General features: G+C 41.9%; 1 protein-coding gene and 1 long non-coding RNA gene across 2 annotated transcripts; both read right to left on the reverse strand.

Annotated features, from left to right (window-relative positions):
- Positions 1-11,183: 11,183 nt before the first annotated feature.
- On the reverse strand, positions 11,184-12,132 carry LOC147884591 (uncharacterized). Its single transcript, XM_087398020.1, has 4 exons — positions 12,088-12,132; positions 11,882-12,003; positions 11,465-11,642; positions 11,184-11,314 (listed from the first exon to the last, which is right to left on the reverse strand). The coding sequence occupies exons 1-4, from the start codon at positions 12,092-12,094 to the stop codon at positions 11,184-11,186; spliced, it is 438 nt and encodes a 145-aa protein (XP_087254146.1). The 5' UTR covers positions 12,095-12,132.
- A 71-nt stretch (positions 12,133-12,203) lies between these two features.
- Positions 12,204-12,781, reverse strand: LOC147884592 (uncharacterized). Its single transcript, XR_015543534.1, has 3 exons — positions 12,728-12,781; positions 12,582-12,635; positions 12,204-12,303 (listed from the first exon to the last, which is right to left on the reverse strand). It is a non-coding gene; the product is annotated as an uncharacterized LOC147884592 (long non-coding RNA).
- Between the last annotated feature and the right edge of the window lie 1,722 nt (positions 12,782-14,503).

Raw genomic sequence — 14,503 nt, forward strand, 5'->3', positions numbered from 1 at the left:
TTCAAATGGACGTGAAATCTGCGTTCTTGAATGGACATCTCAAGGAGGAGGTATATGTGTTCCAGCCACCAGGATTTGAGGTGCCCAATTCAGAGAACAAGGTTTGCAAACTAAAGAAGGCATTGTACGGGCTGAAACAGGCCCCAAGGGCATGGTACCAACGGATTGATAGCTTTCTCATATCTATTGGTTTCTCAAAAAGTGCTTCTGATGCTAACCTGTATGTTTGTAAGCAGGATGGCAAGTATGTGGTAATAGTCCTTTACGTGGATGACTTGATCATCACAGGAGATCATGAGAAGATGCTGCAACAGTTGAGGAAGTCGTTGAGTTCCGAGTTTGAGATGACAGATTTGGGGCTCATGCACTTTTGCCTCGGCATTGAGGTTTGGCAAAAACCTGGCAGGATTTTCATCTCTCAGCAGAGATATGCTCGCGAGATCTTGAAGGCATTCGGTATGACCGAGTGTAAGGACGTGGTCTCTCCCATGGAGGTGAATGGTAAGCTCTCAGTGGAGGATGCATCACCACGTGTCGACATCAAGGAGTATAGGAAACTTGTGGGGAGTCTCATTTTTCTGTGCAACACTAGACCTGATATCAGCTTTGCAGTTGGTGTACTTATTAGGTTCTCAAATCAACCTCGAGAGAACCATTGGAAAGCAGGGATGCGTGTGCTAAAGTACGTGAAAGGTACACTGGAGTATGGCATTACCTACAGAGCAGGGAAGACCTTGGCGGGTTACTGTGACTCAGATTGGGCGGGAGATTGTGATTCTAGAAAGTCAGTTTCTGGATATTGTTTCTCACTTGGTTCAGGAGTGTTCTCTTGGATTAGCAAGAAGCAACCAACAGTGGCACTATCTTCGACAGAAGCTGAGTACAAGGCAGCATGCATTGCTGCTTGTGAAGCAGTTTGGCTAAGGAGGATCCTGCAAGACATAGGAGTTCCAATCGAAGATGCGACGGTTCTAAAATGCGACAATCAGAGTTGCATGGCCATTGCAAAGAATCCTGTGTTCCATGCTCGTACAAAGCACATAGAGATCCAGTATCACTACGTACGAGAGCTCATCGAGGATGGAGTCATAGAGCTGGAGTATTGTCCCACAGAGGACAATTGCGCAGACATCTTCACGAAGGCTCTTGGGAGTGATTTATTGTTGCGGCATCTACATCGACTCGGCATTGGTCCGAACACGTAGTTCATCTTCGGGTGAACATTGAGGGGGGGTGTTAGAGTTAGCTCAAATGTCCACCTCTCATGTAACCCACCAATATTCTGTGTACCCAATGTTGTAAGGCCCCCATATGAGGAGAAGCCATGATGGGTATCAGATATTGGGAGGGATCCCCAGTTTAGACACTGGAAGGGGTCTTAGAGTAGACCAGATGGTTATGAGACGGCTTAGGAGCCAAGAGTAGATACCCGTCTGCACAAAGGGGGGGTTCGGGGGGGCGATAGCCCCCCCGATAGCAGGGGGTCCGGGGGGCGCAGGCCCCCGGTGGGGGTCTGGGGGCAAAGCCCCCAGCGGTAGGGTCCGGGGGCTGCCGGTAGCCCCAGGCCCGACGGTATGACCTATGCGCGATCCTTCATCTGCCCGACGGCATGTTTTCTGAAGGGTCGGTGGTCTTCCAGGCCGACTGTCTATTAGGCCGACTGCCTATTACAGGGCCGACCGTCAACCACTTACACTATATAAGTGGCCACCCCCTATCATCAGATCACCAGTTCTTCACGCTCATAGTCCTCCGTCCAGCATCTGTCTAGATCACCATCGAAGCTCTGTCTGTAGAGCGCACGGGTGGACAGCCAACCATCAGTTGTATCAGCAGTTTGGTATATCAGAATTTTTTGTATTCTCTCCAGCTTTTCCATCGTGTACTTGCGTTTTGTTGTTATCTTCCGCTGCGTACTATTTTCTTACAGGAGGTTCGAGGGATTAGAAGGAGTCCAGGGTTAGAAGGAGGATCCGAGGTTCAGTTTAGAGTACACGGTGGAGAACTCGTCTCCCTTGTAGATCATGGAGTTTAAGGGTTGAGGAACAAAGGGTTTAGGGGGACCATAGGAGTGGGAGAGGAAGAGGGTGTAAGAAAATGGGGGAAAGAAGAGAGGAGGGAGGAGGAGAAGGGAGGAGGAGGAGAGAGGAGGAGGAGGAGGAGGAGGGAGGAGGAGGAGGAAGGACGAGGAGAGAGGCGGAGAGGGAGAGGATGGGTTACAAGGTTTGAGGAGAGGGGAGGAGGAGTTGCAAGGTTAGGACATGCTTTTGGACGTGGAGTGCAAGGAAGCATGGACACTTGAGACAAATGCTTGGAATACCAAAGTAGACTCAACACAATGCCCCAAAGAGTGTGGGCTTCATTCCATTATGGGGTATTTATACAAGTTGGAGAGCTTCTCTCTCTGCATGTAGGAAATGTAACACATCCTCTCTCTACATGTAGAAGTCGTATGTAGAAGTTGTAACACATTCTCTTTCTACATGTAGAAGTCGTATGTAGAAGTTGTAACACATTCTCTTTCTACATGTAGAAGTTGTGTGTAGAAGTTGTAACACATTCTCTTTCTACATGTAGAAGTTGTAACACAAAGTGGTAACACATTCTCTTTCTACATGTAGAAGTTGTAACACAAAGATGTAACACATTCTCTTTCTACATGTAGAAGTCGTATGTAGAAGTTGTAACACAAAGTTGTAACACATTCTCTTTCTACATAAGTCCATGTTGGCACAGAGTCAACATATTCATTTTATTACCCATCCTCGGGTTATGGCTTATTTTGATTTTAGAGTAGGGATGCCATGTGCGTAATCCAGTCGTTCCTGCTATAATGCTTTTGCACTATAAAATTTGTGGTCTATAGTCAAGAAGCTTATCTCCTCTTAAGGAGGGGTAGTCGTTGCTGAGGTTGTGGACACTGCCATCGAATCTTCTTGGGAAGAGGTTTGGCGGGGGTCTCGTTGTTGAGGCTGGCATTTCTTGCTATCTTGCATACATGTTGGATGCGATTGCACCCGTATCATTGAGCTTGTAGATAATTTGTATGCAAGTCTGATATTATAGCATATAGGAGATGGCTGTGATGTTTGGCAGGGGTCTCATTGCAGAGGCTGCAGACTCTTTTGCTAATTCATCTTGAGTTTTGGCATAGCTTCTTGTCATGCTTGTGAATTCATTGCATGCTTTGAGAGTATGGAATGAGAGTATGTGATACTATTATTGATGCAATCTATTATGTGCCTATGCAAAATCGTGTGAGTGCATGTGGTGTGTCTAACTATATGTTTATTTGTGGGATTTAATAGGGAAACTAAGACTCAATCACCCCTAATACGAAATTGATTAGGTCTTCCTACATGTGCAAAAACGTGCATGTGCCAGTGAGTGTGCATGTAACAAGCTGGTGCAAATTATATGTGCAAAAATGTGCATATGCTAGTGAGTGCTCGTGATACAATTTAATCCTAACTAAGGAAGACTTGGTTTCCCAAATCTTCATTTTTGTCGGGGATGGCTTGCGTGCTAATGTAGTAGCGCTTCAGTCGGCTCTCATTTACTGTTGTGTTGAATTGGACTCCATCCAATGTTTCTAGTAGCACAGCTTCGATGGAATTCATCTTTCGTACTCGGTATGGTCCTTGACCTAGATACTTTAGTTTCCCCTTGTGTACTTTGGCATTGTATAACAGGACTAAGTCGCCTTCCTTGGTGTCTTTAGCTTTCAGATTTTTGTCAAACCATGCCTTTCTTCTACGTTTTTATGTTGTCATGGCATGGTAGGTGACTAGTCTTGTCTCTGTATGCTTCTCCAATTAATAGCGCCTTTCTTTCAAGGATTCCTGGTCTCCCATGCATTCCTATACTACGATACATAGACTTGGTATTACAAATTCAAGTGGGACCACAGCTTCAAGGCCGTACACCAATTGAAAAGGTGTGTTCCCTATACTGACCTTGAATGTGGATCTGTATGCCCATAAGGCAGCATTTAGTTTCTCTGCCCAATCAAAACACTATGGTTCTACTACCTTGGTGAGGATAATGCATATTATTTTGTTGGTGGATTCTGCTAGTCCATTCCCTTGGTGGTAGTAGGGTGTGCTTTTTCTATGGATTACCATGAAGCCAGACAAGTGTTCTTGGATTACCTCATTGACAAAATGTGTGCCTCTATCTGACACAATTTCAATGGGGCATCCGAATCGGGTGATCACATTTTCGTATAAGAATCTTGCTGTGCTTCTGGCATCTACCTTTCTGACTGCTTTAGCTTTAGCCCATTTTGTAAAGTAATCAGTGGCCACAATGATGTAGCGTGCCTATGTTCCTTTTGCTGCTGGATGTATGGGACCCACATAATCAATCCCCCATTTTTCAAATGGTTTTTGTGCAACAATTGGCGTTAGCGGATTGAAGTCTTTGTGTTGTGGTTTAATAGTCCATTGGCATACATCACAGCCTTTTACATATTCATAGGCATCTGCCCATAGTGTTGGCCACCAGTAGCCTGCGAGGAGAACTTTTCTTGCTGTGGCTTCCCCTTGGAAGTGTCCTCCTGCAATGCCTTCATGGTCTTCACTCAGGATTGGCATGATCTCATGAGACATTAAACATCTTCTTAATATCTAGTCCTTGCCCATCTTGTATAGTTGTCCTGCAATGAGTTGATAGGATGCAGCCTTTAGAATCAATTTTCTGGCATCTACTGCTTTCATGTCAGCGGGTGGTCTTCCTGCCATCAAGTACCCAATGATATCTCTACACAATTTTGGAACAGCATCTATTTGAAATAGTGTGGCATCTGGTAAGTCATCTTCTACTCCAATGGCTTCTTCTCCCGACTTGACTCGAGACATGTGATTGGCAATGTAGTGTTGGGCACCTTTGTAGACCACTATTTTGAAGTTGAATTCTTGAAGCAAGAGAAGCCATCTGGTTATTCTTCCTATGGTACACAGACGGTTCACAAGATAAAGCAATGCTTGATCATCGATGTAGAAGACAAAATCATTTGCCAGTAGATAGTGCTGAAATTTCTTTACACTATACACCATTGCTAGGGCTTCTCTTTCTGTGGTTGCATAGTTGAATCTCTGGATCATTGAGTTGTCGACTGGCGAAGTAGAAGGGGTAGTCTTTCTTATGTTCACCAGGTTGACAAAGCACACTCCCAATTGCATACTTGGATCCATTAGTATGTACATGAAAATCAATACCCCAATTAGGAACCTGTAAATGTAATTACACGCCAACAGAAAGAGGCCACCAAGGACCCTAACATTCCAATCCAACCAAAGAAACTTCTTAAAAAGAAAGCACAAGTGCCTCCACCTCCGCCAAGCAATGAGCAGCCGAGTTCATCCACATCAACTCTCGAGCCTCAAATAAAAGAAGCTCCATACCCAAATGCAGAGGTGGAGAAGTCTCGTTTTCAGGCACTTCAACAATGGGTACAAAATGAACAAGCTCAATTTGAGGCTGAGAAACAAGCTCACGACCCAATCCATGACTTGGCCCCACAAATATTGATACTGTACTTGAGCCTTTGTTCCAACAACAGACTCCAGAGCATAATGTACCGCCACATCAACTTGAAGGAGCTGCACTCTCTAGCATCTTGAGTTGCCTTGTGTCAATTCCCATTGGAATCCTCTTATGGAATTGTCCCAATTTCTGGGAGAGTTTCAAAGGATGGGTTGAACTCACAAAACCCCCTCCACCTATGAATGACATTGAAGATATCCCTGTGCAGATGGGTGAGAGAGATGACATATGCAACATTACTATGCCTTTGATCCAGAAGGCATATAATGAAGTCCAAGCCATAATGGATGGTGGAGCAAGTGTAAATGTCCTATCAAAGGAGCTCTATGAAGAATGGGGTCTCCCATCGATGCAAAAGGCTAATTTCAACATACGCCTTGCTGATGATTCATGGGCTAAACCCTTGGGGATAGTGAATGGCATGTCCACAAAGATCGCAGGAGTCTGCTTTTCCCTTCGATTCACAATCTTGGATCTCCCCAAAAAGTCCTATCAAATCTTACTGGGACGTCCTTGGTTACAGGAAGCATCAGTCCTCCATGACTGGGGAACTGATAGACTAACAATCCAGAATCGAGACACTGCAATCAAGGTGAATGTGGAAATAGGAGTTATTAAACCAATTGTGCCTAGAGCATTGGATGACATCTTCCACAACAATCTCAAGCAAATCAGCTCCCCTACAACAGCATGCCATAGCGGGTGACTCACAAAGCAATGTCAATAACTGGATACAAACATTGGCAACCATTGACAACTGCCATTCATTAGACCCCATCTTCTCACAGATCGATGCTAAGGCACTACAGGTAAGATCCTCCACTCCAACATGAAGAACCAATCAATCTAGAGATGCCATTCTTTATAGCTGACCTCGAGTGGGATAATGAACCTGAAGAAGCTACTCATACCAATGATGACTTAGATTTTCCTTGGGACCTTGAAACAGAGGCTGCCAAAGCTGAAATTGAAGGTCAAATCTTTGATAATGACTTAGCCATTCTGCATGCCCTAATGGCAGCCGAGCTCCAAAAGTTGAACCTCCAAAGTTGAATAACAGCAGAAGATCCCGCAAGAAAGCTAAAGGAGGAAATCGCAGAAAAGCCAAGGCCGAGCACTTTAATGAATTTGAATCAGTCCAATCAAGGATCGTCAAATTATACCTTGCAAAGTCAGCTCCATCAAAATCAGAATCACTGCCTCTTGAATGGTCCCCTGAGGGATTGGAAGGAGTATGTGTAGCAAATGAACCCTTACTTGGAAACACGTTACCAGTGGAAAAGTTACCCCACAGTTCCCAACGTAAGAAGTTTTAAAAATATAAGACACATCTGTGGATGAAGCTCGATCAAGAGACTTCAAAAAAAGAAAGTTAAGAAGAGCCTAACAAATTAATAAATGCAACTATGCCACCCAGTACATGACACATGTCAGGCTAGTTCAACCCCATCAGAGGCCGATCTTCGAGAAGTGTCGGAATACTTCAAGAATTATACAAGTGGCAATGCACCAATAGCAATGCCAAGACCACTCAGAGAATATGAAGTTCAAGAAACTGATAGCATTGGTGAAACTCCAATCTATGAGGGACCCACAAAAACATGCACAATAAACCTAGCCCTTGAAGGGGAGGAAGAAAAATTGGTTTTCATTGGGAAACAACTTCGTCAAGAAGATGAAACTAAACTCAAAGGACTCCTAATGGGATACCGTGATTGCCTAGCATGGTCATACAAAGAGATGAAAGGAATTTCACTAGAAGTGGTAGTACGCACGATACCTATAAGGGAAGGTGCTCACCCTAAGGTATGTGGACCTTATTGCACAAATCCTAAGTATGGCACCATGGTTTATGACGAGCTGGAAAAACTCCTAGATGCTGGATTCATCTACGAGATAGAGCACGCTGATTGGGTTTCACCCATTGTCATTGTACCTAAACGCAACAAGAAGCTCAGAATATGCTTAAACTTAAAAAATATGAATGTCGCCACAACTAGGGATCACTATCCCCTACCCTTAACAGAAACAGTGTTGGAAAAGGTGGTAGGATCCGAAATATATAGCTTCTTGGATGGCTTCAGTGGCTTTAACCAAGTGCAAATTGCTCCTCAAGACCAATCAAAAATAGCATTTGCTATAGAATGGGGTATTTTTGCATATCGAGTCATGCCATTCGGCCTTTGTAATGCCCCAGCCACATTCTAGCGAGTCATATTCATAGCTTTCAAGTCATTTTTGAATAAGTTTTTACAGGTGTTCTTGGATGATTTGTGTATCTATTCAAACAAACAGGACCAGTTCAAATGTCTTGAAGAAGTACTAATCAAATGTAGGAGTATGGCATCTCCCTAAATCCAACAAAATGCTAGTTCATGGTTACCCACGGAGTTGTTTTGGGACACATTGTCTCTCAACATGGGATCGCAACTGACATGGACTAAATCAAAATCATCATGGAATTGCCGCCTCCTACAAATTCCAAAGGTATACAGGTCTTTATGGGACATGCCGGCTACTATAGAAGATTTATATTATGATATGCCATGATAGCTAGACCACTTTACAAATTATTAGTGGAATTCTTATGGACCGAAGAGTGCAACAAAGCCTTTGAGATTTTAAAGTGGCACCTAATCACAGCACTCATCCTTATATCTTCCAATTGGGATATTGATTTTCATGTACATACTGATGGATCCAAGTATGGAATTGGGAGTGTGCTTTGTCAACCTAGTGAACATAAGAAAGACTACCTCTTCTACTTCGCCAGTCGACAACTCAATGATGCATAGATCAACTATACAACCACAGAAAGAGAAGCCCTAGCAATGGTGTATAGTGTAAAGAAATTTCGGCACTATCTATTGGCAAATGAATTTGTCGTCTACACCGACCATCAAGCATTGCTTTATCTTGTGAACCATCCATGTACCACAGGAAGAATAACTAGATGGCTCCTCTTGCTTCAAGAATTCAACTTCAAAATAGTGGTCCGCAAAGGTGCCCAACATTACATTGCCGATCACATGTCTTGAGTGAAGTCGGGAGAAGAAACCACTAGAGTAGAAGACGACTTACTAGATGCCACACTATTTCAAATAGATGCTATTCCAGAATGGTGTGGAGATATCAGTGGGTACTTGATGGCAGGAAGACCACCCCCTGAAATGAAAGCAGTAGATGCCAAAAAATTGATTCTAAAGGCTGCACCCTATAAACTCATTGCAGGACAACTGTATAAGATGGGCAAGGACTAGATATTAAGACGATGTGTAATGCCTCATGAGATCAAGTCCATGAAGGCATTGCAGGAGGACACTTCCAAGGGGAAGCCACAGCAAGAAAAGTTCTCCTCGCAGGCTACTGGTGGCCAACACTATGGGCAGATGCCTATGAATATGTAAAAGGCTGTGATGTATGCCAACGGACTATTAAACCACAACACAAAGACTTCATTCCCCTAACACCAGTTAGCATGAAATGAGTGCTTTTGAAGGGGTAATTGTGCCTACTGCCAAGGGATGGTGTGCCATCTGGCACTATGATGTGATAGTCAATGATGATGTGGCTCTGCTGACGAGATGATGTGGTAGATGACTGGAAATGGATGATGTGTCACATATGATGTGGATGATCATGTGTGATGTTGTGGCCAGGGGACCAATTGATGACATGGTAGTAGGTAGGTAGCATTGATGATGTGGGAGATAAGTCTAGGGAGGGAGGGGGTGACTATAGAGGGGATGCACTTCTAGTGAGAGCGAGTTAATATTGGTCAGTTGAGGAGGCCTGTGGTGCTGATGCTGAGTTATCCTTACAATTTTCACCTTTTGTTGTGACCTTGTCATAGCTCCCAATAGTGCACGTTTTGTCACCCTCCCCCACCACTACTACATCAACGATATTCATGTGCGATGCTAGTCCCACTTTGCCATTGTGGCACTCTACCATTGAGAGGATCCCATGCATGATTGGGTACAATCATCTTGTTAGTGGTTGTACTCTCCACATCTATAACACACGATGGGTATTCAAAGGCCGGTCCCTCTACCTGCTCCTCCCTAAACTTCTCAAAAACCACCCCAGTGGTCATACTCTCCACATCTATAACACATGATGGGAAGGCCGGTCCCTCTACCTACTCCTCACTGACCTCCTCAAAAACCACCCCAATGACCACATTGATAGTATGGTCCATATCCACCTCTTGGAGCATGGTTTTGGTATGGTGCATAGTAGGGCTAAGGTTAGAAGTATGGGGCCCCGACCTGATTAGGTAGAGGAGCTTGAAGTAGAGGGGGATTAGGTAGTATGGAGGTAGTCGATAGAGCGAGCAAGAAAAAGCGAGCGGGCCCAAAAAAGCGAGCGATCTTTTCCACAATCCCTTATAGAGGTAGCCAACATAGCTTTGTGAAATCCACTATTTGGGAAGAATCTCCAAAATGAAACTTAACCTACTTTCCATATTTGGGAGAGTAAAGCAAGTTGATAATATATTATAATTATCTTGATAATGTAACTTGGACTTGGTAGCACAGGAGAGACTAAAGCAACTAAGACTTTTCCAACAACTCAATTCTCATATACTTTAGTGAGTCTATTGATGATGACTTGCACAATTTATTGATATTTCATAGTCCCTCATATGGCTACAAGTTGTATATTCATGCCTATGAGTCTCACTATATATGCATGTCAAAAGCTTTTATTGATTTGCTTTCTCTTCATCAAGATCCTAGGTATTCATTTGCCTCATATAAAGTTGCAAACATATCTCACACCTTTTTTAATGTTTTCATTGTATTTAACTATCCAAGCACAACATCTTGTACATTTTGCATTCTCAAATGGTAATTGTATTTGTCCTTCCTATCCCATTTAAATTGTGCATGTGAAATACATTGTGTCTATGAAATACATGTTTCTTGAAGTTGACATGATTTGGGTGTCAAATGACCTGTGTACAAACCTGAGGTCAAAAAGTGATGTTTTGGACTAATAGTACAAGAAAAGATACAAAATTGATTAGAATTATCTCAATAATGTAACTTCCAATATGTGTCATTAGTAATCAAAAGAAAGTGGAGTGTCACTTCAAAACGTGGGGTTGCATCACATACACAACAATTCTTCTGCATTCAAAATGGGTTTTATTTTCCTACAATCAAAACATCCACATTGCTTGAAATTATACTTAATAACATTAATACCACTTCACCCATATGTGGGAGAACCCAAGTATCATTTGAAAGCATAGGATTGCATAATACATAGAGAAATATTACCACATTACTGTTAGCTCACCCCAAAGAGCAATATTACCATATTCAAAATGGGACTTCTTCTCACAAGTATCACCAAGCTCTCATCAAAATGGTCTTTTAAATCATATTCTACTCCTCTTGACACTCATCATCAACAAAGTAAATGCGAGCTCGTGGCCTATCTGAATGCCTCTCATCATATCTTCTTTCAGTTGACATGAATCTTGCCATTTCTTCTGCATAGCATGGTAACAAACTACAATCAAACATACATTTGAAACCATAGTAAGTCAAAACGTCAAAGACACAATAACAACAATCCAAAAATATCCAAATGTCATCAAAGAAAGATCTAAGTTCAGTACCATACTAATCATCATATGGATTTGTGATGGGATCCACTCTATCTTCATCCCCATCGCCATCATGCTCTGACCTCACCCGTTTCCCGAAATGGTCTGCTACAAGTGGCTCAACAATGGTAGCCATAATACTGCTATCTGAATCAAAAGAAAAACAAGGTCTACCAGTAGCCTGACAAGCACGCATGAGAGGAGCTGTGCCACAACCCATCTCTAAAACCAATCCTCCTGGAACACATAAGAGAGACAAAAGGCACCCAACAAAGTAGCAACATCGCTCAAGTCCACCTCGAGCCATCTGAGAAGACATAGGCACTATTGTCCTCTCACTGAGAGGCACATAGTGAGTCCATAAATCAGATAGCGGATCAATGGAAAGGTTTTGAAATAGTGGAACACTCTCTTCCAAATAAATTGATGGAGTCTTCTTAGCTCTACGTACTAGAGCCAACATAGATGATTGCATCTGTGAATCATGCATAGAGAACCACATACCAAAGAATGACCTTAGCCAACAAGTATCATAGCCTGAAAGACTACATGTGACCACACATATGGAACACAAATGAAATATATGATTTTACCATCAAAACCCAGCATGCATACTACATGTAACATGGCATCTATCAATCCCACATAAAGAAACACATTAAAAAGTTCATGAATGTAGCATTACAACACACCATGCATGGAATTGTAGCATACCTTAAGAGTTATACCATGGTATTTACAGTATCCATGTGGAAGCTTATCATGAATGACTACACGTCTGACAACTTCCAAGCCTTGAACAAATGCAAAGCGCTCCATCCACGAAATACAGTGTCCTACAATCAAATGACACTATCTCATACAAGAAAAATGAGAATAGAGGACATATAACAACAATAGTGCTAGATTTTAAACCTTACCTGCCATAGGACATATAACTGCCAGCCAACCACTATCTGATAATGAAGCTGCTGCAACAGCAAGCCCATAACGCACATGGTCCTCTAATAAGAGGTTCCAAATTGGGATGGGTTCTCTCTCATCAAGTGGAAATCCAGTGGGAAAGTCAACCAATATAAAATCCGCAGCCCACTTAATCTTCTTACCCAACCGCATGTAGTCTCGATCAGGGCTAACTACATTCATGAAAAACTCATGCAAAATAGTATACTTTTCATTTTTCTTGGACTGTGAAAAGTCCATGCCCATGGTTATGTAATCACCCACCATACAAGCATATAATGGAGTGATACCTCGAGTCGATAGACTATCCGGTGACTGTGCCTTATGAAATACATAATGTTGTACTAACTTTGTGATAGATTGTGATCCTACATGGAAAATTTATATCAAACACAACCAAAGGAAATTTTGAAACACCGATAGCAAGAACAAAAATAAACTAGAACCTTACTTGCATGCTCCATTTGATCCTTATCTTGCCTTGGTGGACTAGATGGCTCCTCATCTAAATGGATAGGAAAGAATAACATTAGTATACTATTCCAAACCCTCATCACAAACAACATTAGAAACTCAACATGTATGTATATTTCTTACCTTTCTTTTGAGCTTGTTCTTGTTTTTGTGCTTGTGTTTTTGTTTTTCTAGAGCTTTCGCCCATTTTATCCTTACTTTCTTCAATGTCCTTAGATGAGGCATATTTCTTGTGAAAGTCTCTCTCACGCACCAAGACTTGTCCCTTGGGGAAGTCTATCCACCAAGGACAATTTGCAAGTTCCCATTGAGAGTGATTGTGCATGCCATGAGGATACATACAAGCAGCATGACCAATTTCCACCCAACTCTTGCACAAATTTGGAATCTCTAAGATCTTTCTCTCTCTTGCCAAATGAGCAAGATACCTACAAATCAACAATCACTAATTATTTGGACCTCCTATATAAAGAAAGGTTCACAAAAAAATTGAGACAAATAAAAATGATTGTCAAGTTCAATGTTGTTATAAGCTTCACAAAACAAATAGAAAAGCACCATCATTAAAACTAAAAGGGACCAACCTGTAGACAACCCTGTGAGCGGCCATGTCCAACTCAGAGAGACCATCTGCTTTCTTTCCTCCCTTACTCTCAATCTTTGAATCCTTTGATCGTAGAGCTAAGAACAAATGCTTTCTTCCTTCTAATTTTATGTCCTCCATGTATTGTTGCATTGTGTAATCTTTTGGTGTCTCTAAAGGAACGCCCATCGTTGTTACAACCCTCAAGTCATCAAGAACTTTCAAAGCCTGGGTCTCTACTTTCTCAAGAAATATCTCTCTATTAATCCATCTACACAAGTGAAAAACAAAGTATTCACACAATTAAGACTTATGGCACTTCTATAATACATACAAACACTGCAAAATAAGTTTATTTATGAAAGGAACAACTCACCCTCTATACTCCACATCCCCCACAGGCATGAAATACATATCCCTCATTGGTTTGGTAGCCTCCAACAAGGAAAGAAAAATGATTTTTTTCTCCAATCTCAAATCAGACTTTGCTATGAGTTGCAGCTTCTCCAAAGTTACACAAGAGTCCAGACCATCAAATCGCAAGGCAAATAACTTTTCCAACCAGGCCTCACCCAAGCCTGGATCTATGCAATTCAAAACCTATCCAAGCATTGCATGTTAGATGCATAAAATGATTAAAAAATGTAACAACAAGAAGAATTAAACTCTCACCTTTCCCATCCTGTCAGCAATTCTCTTTTGAATCAGGACACGTTGCTTTCCTTCAACTTCTGTTCTTTGGTCTATAGGCATCTTTGTGGATATCTTATCAATTGCTTTTTTAAGCTCTGTATTGTACTCAACCTACACAAAAGATTTCCTTTTATAGAAAGAAAAGGAATGAAAGAGAATAAGCACCAAGAGAAGTGTAGCATTAAACCTGAAAGACCAATCTTGCAAGATAGCCTCTTGTCAATGGAAACCAGGGTCTTTTTCCTTTACTCTCATGAGCCCTCCAGTTCTCTATGGATTTCACTTCATTAGGAGACAATGATTTCATAAATATCGTAGGATCACACTCACAAATGTTGTGTGCATTTATAAGTGTGTCTCGGAGGCTAGGTTTGACGATGGCATGCTCATTCATACTACAAGATACATCAAAAGATTAGTTCGTTTGTACAAAATAAAAATAATGAAGATAAAGAATTATATAAGACAAAATAATGGAAGAAAAAAAGGTATCAAAGTACTTACGAATTCATGCGCTGTAGGCCAGCCAATAGAGCAATCTCACTTATTTTTCTAGGATCAATTATTGTGCAAACCACTCTTATGTGTCGTTTTTTGTTTGTAGGAAAGATATCCTTTATAAC

The sequence above is a fragment of the Dipteris shenzhenensis genome, chromosome 26, assembly GCF_047967505.1.
Source record: "Dipteris shenzhenensis isolate YYH24624 ecotype China chromosome 26, Dip_SZ_1.0, whole genome shotgun sequence".
Taxonomy (NCBI): Eukaryota; Viridiplantae; Streptophyta; class Polypodiopsida; order Gleicheniales; family Dipteridaceae; genus Dipteris; species Dipteris shenzhenensis.